Raw genomic sequence first — 7,748 nt, 5'->3', positions numbered from 1 at the left:
TGAAGCAGTTGTTCAATGCACAGAAAATCAGTCTGAGAACAAAGGCAGAGGTATCTTAAATCAGGCTGTAGAGGAGTAAAAGTGTAAGTCAATTAGCACAGGATAAGGAAAAAAAGAGCTGTAATGCTAGCCTCAGGTGTACTAACACAAACTGAGAAGGGACAACAAAGTCGCAAACAATTTTGAAAGATTTCCACCATCCTACAAGAAAAATTAAAACTGAAATTGAATTCGGAAACCCCACTTGACAACTTGCCTTCACGAGGGACCAGTTGTCTAATGTCACAAAACAATGGCAGCACCCATGGGAGAGGGAGGATGAACTTCTAGTCAACAGTATTTGTATTAGTCTTGTGAATACAATATTTAGACAGGTTTCCAAGTATAAAAGTGCCATAAAATAAATGTACTTACTTACTCCATTTTGTTTAAACTGTGCAGTATATGCAAGTAGGCTAATCTGCTGAGGGATCACATGTGTATACAGAAAAGTAACATAATTCTGTTATAGTCAACCATTTTTTAAATGTTTGGCATTGTGCACCTGGAAAAGTTGTAAGTTTCAAAAAGGAAATTCTGACCTTAACACAAGGGGGTTAAAACTAACAGGGAACATGTCAAACTAATCAAGGTAAATAACACAGATGGAGGGACACAGGGCAGGAATAAAAGTGATCTGAAATGAGACAACAGTGAGTATTTTCACCCTCAAACCACTGACAGCCATCTGCGATGTAACATGTAATCCATGGTTTTGGGGAAGTAAGATTGAGTGAAAAAAACATCAGAACACTACAAAAAATATCTGCATCTGAGAGCCACATTCTACTTTCAAGATTAATATTCAAGGAAAAGTAAAGACAACAAGCCTAATTTTAAGAAATTCAGTTTTACATTAATAGCATTATCAACACATTTTTTTCAAGACTGCACTTTGGTGACAACAATCATGTAAAGAAGTGCTGTGGAAAGGTATATGTACAGTCATCAGCATATCCATTTCAGTATGGAAGAAACTACATCTACAAAACGGGTAGTTTTTATCCACACAGTGACAGCACTACGTACAAGTACTTGTGTCTGTGTATGTGAATGTGTTTCTATGTACAGCATGTTACTTTTGCCATCTGCGCATCTCAGCATATTGAGCAGCATAAGACTGCCTGCTGGTGTGCTGACCCTCCTCTAACTCTGATTCATACATTTCCTCCTCTTCTAACTCTTCATCTTCTTCTTCATCCTCTCCTTCCCCTTCCAGTTCTTCCTCCTCCTCCATGCCTCTCTGGCGTTGTAAAGTGCTGCGAGACTGCAAGTGAAAAAAAGGTCAGAATAATCAGGCTCCCAAAGTGATAGTTTCAGGCCAGCGTTTTAAAAATATAACTGAAGCTCCTGTCTCATCCTTAACAAGCACTCTCATTATGTCACCAATGGCAGCAAAGATGTCAGGGCTCACCCTCCTGGTGGTGGCCATGTACTGGCTCTGTTGTCTGTGGTTTTGGCCGGTGGTGGAGCCCAGCATTGAACGGAGGCCCTGACTTTTTGGGGAGGCCAGATGAGGGTTGGGGTAGTGGCTCATGAGAGGAGAAGAGTAGCTGCTCAGCGGGGTGTCCAGGTGCCCAGTGAGAGAGTCAGACATCTGGATCCGTCCGTTAAACAGCTGTGGAGTCAGGAAGACAGTATCATGCTTACTCCAAAAACAGGACAGATGCAGCTTTTTTTTTTAAAGCTTTTACTCCGCTGTCATTACTTAAAAGGTGATTAAGCTTGAAACGCAATTGTGAATGTCCTCTCCTTGAATGAATGAGTAAAACAAAGGTTCACTGCCAAATAGGCTTTCACAGACAAAGAATTTGCCTTGGTATATTGATAGATAACAATAAATACAGTGAAGATGAAGATAAAATCCAGTACAACAATCGATCAAGCCTAATCCAATTACTGCTTAACCATAATATAAGATCACCAGAGCCAGGATCCACATCAAATTGTATTCACTCGTATTATTTTTTTTATCCCCCATCAATATACATGCACCATTCCCTGAGAAATTAACAAAAATGTAAGAAACGTAGCAAAAGAAAGTTTAAAAAAATTAATCCCATGAACCGTCCCTTTACCCCCATCCAAACCAAAGTTGGTAGGGTCTACTCTGGACCAAGTTCTTAGAAATCCAATCCGGTGTTCATAGAAATCCGTTCAGTAGTTTTTGTGTAATCTTACTGACAAACCAACCAACCAACAAACAAACACGGACACAGGTGAAAACATAACCTCCTTGGCGAGTATAACAATATGTACAACATGAACATTACTTAAATAAAGGAGCAGTGCTGTCATGTGCAAGAACCTACAATAATATTGACCAGGGAATGTGCAAGAGTCATTCAAAGATGATTTGTTATTGTTGAAGATAGAGTCCAAGAAATGTGTGTTAATGTAACACATTTTATTTGGGTGTGAGACATGTAGTGGGTGTGAGACATGTAGTAGGTGTGTGTGTGTGTGTGTGTGTGTGTGTGTGTGTGTGAGATTGTTGGGAGGGGGTGGGAGTTATATACAGGAACTAATTTTAGTGGTTATACCTCGGAAACAAAATTTGTGGGATTAAAGCCTGGTAACACATGATTATGGTGGAGGAGAGGATGGACTCAATGATGGCGGTCTAGTAATGCAATCTAATAATGGTCAGTTTCAAGTATTTCTCTTAATACAACAATAACTGTGTTTATCTCTGGAACCAGGAGCACAAAAAAGCTTCTCTCACTTTGAAACAGGCTGCAAACCTACTTGTGTTTTATTATACAAAGAAAATCTATTACAAGGTCAGCTGTCCTACCATTTTCGCATCTGTATTGATACCACTCACCTGTTTCATTTAACAGACTGCAATATTAAAAAATATTATTTAAAAAATGATTATAAGCCTCTTCAAAGCTGCAAATATTGATGTTTTGGCTGCTTAGTGTGGACAGAGCAAGCTGTTAAGTTTACACTAATATGTCAGATGTGTCATATTAAATTGATATGCTAAATGGGGAACAAGCAGTGACTTATTTACACATAAAGCTGAGCATCATTATTCTTTTGCAGTGGTGTCCACTATTCAGTCTTTTTAGCTCCATTTAGGTCTCCACCTACTCCTGAGTGAAATATCTTCCTCTTTAGCTTTTATATCCACCAGCTTATTACTGTATGTTGTGTTTGCGATGAGGAGCTAGTGTACAGTCGGTGTATCTTTACAGTCAATCAGTCATCTATTCTGGTAGATTTTTGTTTCAGGTGTTATCAGCTGTATCATTGGCATGGGTTGTACCTCCAGATCCTTTTGAGTGTTCATTGTCTCCAGGTTGTCATAAGTGCGTGTATAGACCTCCAGCGCTTTAGCATGGAATAGCATCTCCACTGTGATGAAGTCTGTGAAAATCCTCTGCCAAAAAACAAAGCAATGGTTGTGCAACATTGATGCTTTATCTGCTGATGGATGTATGCGTACAGTGTCTCTCTGTATGTGTCAGACTGACTTTGATATCCTCCAGCTTTTGTCTCTGGAAGTCTGTGATGGTCTCTTCCAGCTGTCTGATGCTGCGCTGGGCATTGTTGGAAGCCTTCTGAGCGTTGACTTCTGCCTGTCAAGTAACACAAATTACAGTAGACAACACTATACATGACAGTCTGTATGAGCTGCTTGAAGGGTCAGTGACGTGATGATATTCATGAGATAATCATAAAATAATTTACATTACCTGAGACTGAAAGGGTTTTGTCAAGGAAATATTTGTGTATGAGTATATGAATGTATGTTCAATGCATCCGTAAAGTATTCACAGCGCTTCACTTTTTCCACATTTTGTTATGTTACAGCATTATTCCAAAATGGATTACAGTCATTATTTTGCTCAAAATTCTACAAACAATACCCCATAATGACAACATGATTGTTTGAAATCTTTGCAAATGTATTAAAAATCAAACATAAAACATGTACATAAGTATTCACAGCCTTTGCTCTGACACTCAAAATTGAGCTCAGGTGCATTCTGTTTCCACTGATCATCCTTGAGATGTTTCTACAACTTGATTGAAGTCCATCTGTGGTAAACTCAGTTGACTGGACATGATTTGGAAAGGCACACACCTGTCTATATAAGGTCCCACAGCTGACAGTGCACGTTAGAGAACAAACCAAGCCATGAAGTTGAAGGAATCGTCTGTAGACCTCCTAGACAGGATTGTATTGAGGCACAGATCTGGGGAAGGGTACTGAAACATTTCTGTAGGATTGGAGGTCGCAATGACCACAGAGGCCTCAATGATCCATGAATGGAAGAAGTTTGAAACCACCAGGACTCTTCCTAGAGCTGGCCGCCTGGCCAAACTGAGCAATCGGGGGAGAAGGGCCTTAGTCAGGGCAGTGACCAAGAACCCAATGGTCTTTCTGACAGAGCTCCAGTGTTTTTTGTCGAGAGAGGAGAACCTTCCAGGAGGACTACCATCTCTGCAGCACTCCACCAATCAGGCCTGTATCGTAGAGTGGCCAGACGGAAGCCACTCCTCAGTAAGAGGCACATGACAGCCCGCATGGAGTATGCCAAAAGGCACCTGAAGGACTCTCAGACCATGAGAAACAAAATTCTCTGGTGTGATGAAACAAAGGTTGAACTCTTAGGCCTGATTGCCAAGCCTCATGTCTGAAGGAAACCGCTCATCACCTGGCCAATACCATCCCTACAGTGAAGCATGGTGGAGGTAGTGTCATGTTGTGGGGATGTTTTTCAGGGCCAAGAAGACAGACTGAGGTGAAGGTTCATCTTCCAACAGGACAACAACCCTAATCACACAGCCAAGATAACGAAGAAGTGGCTATGGGAAAATTTGGTTAATGTCTGACAGTATAGCTAGCTCTGTATAGAAATCGGTGCTTCAACACAAGGAAAGAATTTTCAGGATGTCTCGTGCATCGTTTAGTATCTTTGGAAATGTAAGCATCTCTTCTAGAATTGAAAGTTTTCTAGGTTTCAGCAATGTTAGACTGCACAATTTGAGCTTATACTGACAGAGATGTTGGTGGTTCGTAAAGGTTTAGTGAGTAAATAAAACATATTTCTCATGAATGTGTAATGATATCAGTATGTGAAGGATACAATGCTCTGTCGATCTGCTGGGTTCCTCAGCCGAATTTTCTCCACTTTCTGCAACTCCTTCAGCTCTCTGTTCAGATCAGTGTTAAACTTCTTCAGATCTGCCTGAAGGGTAGATACATAGGTTGTCACAAATTTGATTCTAAATATTCAGTTGCCATTATTGAACTCAAAGACAGGATTCCCAGGATTGTTTTTCTCTTTACTCTTGCTTAGTTGGGCAAATTCACATAAGGAAGGAAAGTCATGCTGTTGTTTAAAGTACCTTTCTGCCATCTAGTGACTATTCTTCAATTTTGTGATTTTGTTCCCAGTTGACTTTTGAACACATGGGTATAGTGTGGTAAATTCCACAAAACATGGCAATTATCACACTTGATACCATCTGACCAAGTGTTTAAAAAAAGGAAATTACAGTTGTAGCCTAACAGAGCCACAACCATCTGTTCAAAAAATGTAGTGAAAAAAAAAATGTAACCAAACTGTGGCAGTGCAATCGTATCGAAATTGGATTTGAAGAATCTCGACACCACTTTTTGATACTCTATCAACTCACACACCACGAAAAAAGGCCAGTCAGTGTGCTGTGGGGTACATGTAACACTGTCCTCAGGAGATAAAAGACAGCAGTGGTTGCAGAAACAGATGGAATTGTTGAGTGTGTCATCTAATCAGGGTCATCTTCAGGCCAATATGGTAATCGGCTGATATTAGCCTCTTGCAGATATATCAGTATCAGAAGCACAAATCTGTATCTGAACTCACCCTTTTACTTTTGACTACATCTCCATAGGCTTTTAGTGGAGAAACTACTCTTGTCTCCAGTCTCTCTACCTGCAACAATAAAGCATTCATCATGACAACTACTATGTGTTTGAGAATTTGATGCAGGAAACAAATCACATTGATGCATGAAAACCATTTTTTACAGTCCATGATGATAACTACAATTTCCCTGACCTGAGCCTGTCTGTAGTCCTGCACCATGGCCAGGTCTTCAGCTAGGTTTCTAAGGCCAATCTGAACCTCAGGGTCCTCAGTCCTGGAGAAGTCAAAGAGCTGAGCCACCAGCAGGTCTGCCTTGTCTCTGAGTTTGGCTGTCTTCCTGGTGTAGGAGGCCAGCAACGAGCAGATCTCACCCAGGTACTTCTCAGCATGTTTCACCGTCTGCTCCATGCTCTTCACCTGGACATCCCTACTAGGACAAATCAAGAGGAACAATTTGCGAAAGGATATGTTTTATTGTAAAACACTGGGACTAAGAAAGCTTGTTAACATATGGCCAAAAGCTCCAACAGAGGAGCTGATCAAACTGCCTCTATGTTAACATCTTTCTGGATAGTGTGGAACATAATAGCAGTGACTCCTACCTGGACAAGAAGCTGTTCATGTTTGTTCTGTTGTCCTCCCCACAGCTCCACTGCTCTGTTATTTGCATCGGCAGGTTCTAACCTGCACCAGGTAACAGAAGACTGTTGCCATAGAAACACCAACAATAGGTGGAGTGTATTAGCTATGGTGGGGGTGTAAGTGATGCTCTTTGTCACATGATGGCAGCAGAGTACCACTATGGCCATCTACTAGCTGATCAGCGTGAGTCCCTCTCTCTCTTCCTATAAAGGACAATAAAAAATGCTTTAAAAAAAGACAGTTGATCCTCTGCAGTGTCATTTCACAACATCTATCTATATCCCTACCACCGGGTAATGATGTCATGAAACCTGATTATAAGCAACCCAGTCGTTGGTATGCATGAAAATGAAATTTTCAAAATGATCTGAAACATAGTTCAGGATTCCTAAAACAATGCAGAGTTTCAGTGAAAAGAAAAGACAGAAGCATGCTGTGTTTTACCATGCAGCTCAATGGCCTGGAAAGGAAGAACGAATGATTTATGTGTAGCATTGATCAGGTCATGATTAGACTGTGGTAGTTTGGTATATGGATCTGCAGCCAAGACTGTATTGTCAGAACTGGATGTTATCCATTCCAGAGCTTTGAGGATCTGCTTAGAGGAAGTGAAAAATGGCACAGGTGTGTGCTTTTCAATTGAGGCAGGAGAAATAAGAAACACCTGATGGTCAATTACAGGGTTAACATAAAGGGTCATAAAGAAAGCCACCCAACTAAGAGGGTCTTGGGAGAAAGTTGGGAAAAAGGAAAAGCCCAGAAATGAAGCTTTGGAGGGGTAGGAAAGAACATAACAGAACAAATGAAAGTTGACAAAATACACTTTGGACTGTATTTTGGGCCATTGAACCAGGCTGGACTGTACAAAAGACTTACGAGGATATGGAAATACTGAACAGCAAACACAGAAACAATCAGCAGATCTAGTTCAGGAATATGATATATGTCAAAAGCAATTACGGGAATTACAGATTTTCACAGATGGATCAAAAGGACCTATTTACAGAGGCTACGGGGACTGCAGTGGTGATTCCTGTGTTGATATGTAATGCAATACCCAATGTGACCAACAGAGGGAATTATTGAGTTTCATACCTATCGAGGATGGTAGTAGTTTCAGCAGATGAACAAGAGAAGCGACAGGCTGCAGGACATGTATGATGTTTGTTCTTACATTAAAGTTTGAGCATAAACTCACTG

General features: G+C 40.7%; 1 protein-coding gene across 2 annotated transcripts; it reads right to left on the bottom strand.

The window, feature by feature from the left end:
- On the bottom strand, nt 1-6,618 carry LOC115569760 (protein FAM92B-like). Of its 2 annotated transcripts, none has more exons than XM_030397847.1 (9): nt 6,509-6,618; nt 6,099-6,333; nt 5,904-5,972; nt 5,142-5,243; nt 3,744-3,749; nt 3,522-3,626; nt 3,314-3,427; nt 1,454-1,657; nt 1-1,306 (listed from the first exon to the last, which is right to left on the bottom strand). In XM_030397847.1, exons 1-9 carry the CDS (start codon nt 6,574-6,576, stop codon nt 1,115-1,117), a joined length of 1,095 nt encoding a protein of 364 aa, XP_030253707.1. In that variant the 5' UTR covers nt 6,577-6,618; the 3' UTR covers nt 1-1,114. The 2 variants fall into 2 exon arrangements, with proteins under 2 accessions (XP_030253707.1, XP_030253706.1); XM_030397846.1 differs by having other exon boundaries at nt 6,099-6,336; nt 6,509-6,611.
- Between the last annotated feature and the right edge of the window lie 1,130 nt (nt 6,619-7,748).

This window comes from Sparus aurata, chromosome 19, assembly GCF_900880675.1.
Source record: "Sparus aurata chromosome 19, fSpaAur1.1, whole genome shotgun sequence".
Classification (NCBI taxonomy): domain Eukaryota; kingdom Metazoa; phylum Chordata; class Actinopteri; order Spariformes; family Sparidae; genus Sparus; species Sparus aurata.
Note: the sequence above shows the minus strand (reverse complement) of the source record. Positions and strands in the feature narration are given on the sequence as shown.

What these genes read in the sequence shown, in the direction of transcription:
- LOC115569760 (XM_030397846.1), bottom strand. Translation starts at nt 6,576, where the DNA reads ATGCAAATAACAGAGCAGTGGAGCTGTGGGGAGGACAACAGAACAAAC. An exon ending in ATGAACAGCTTCTTGTCCAG is followed by an intron (nt 6,337 to 6,508) that starts GTAGGAGTCACT and finishes GATTTGTCCTAG; the next exon opens with TAGGGATGTCCAGGTGAAGA. An exon ending in ATGTAGTCAAAAGTAAAAGG is followed by an intron (nt 5,244 to 5,903) that starts GTGAGTTCAGAT and finishes TCTACCCTTCAG; the next exon opens with GCAGATCTGAAGAAGTTTAA.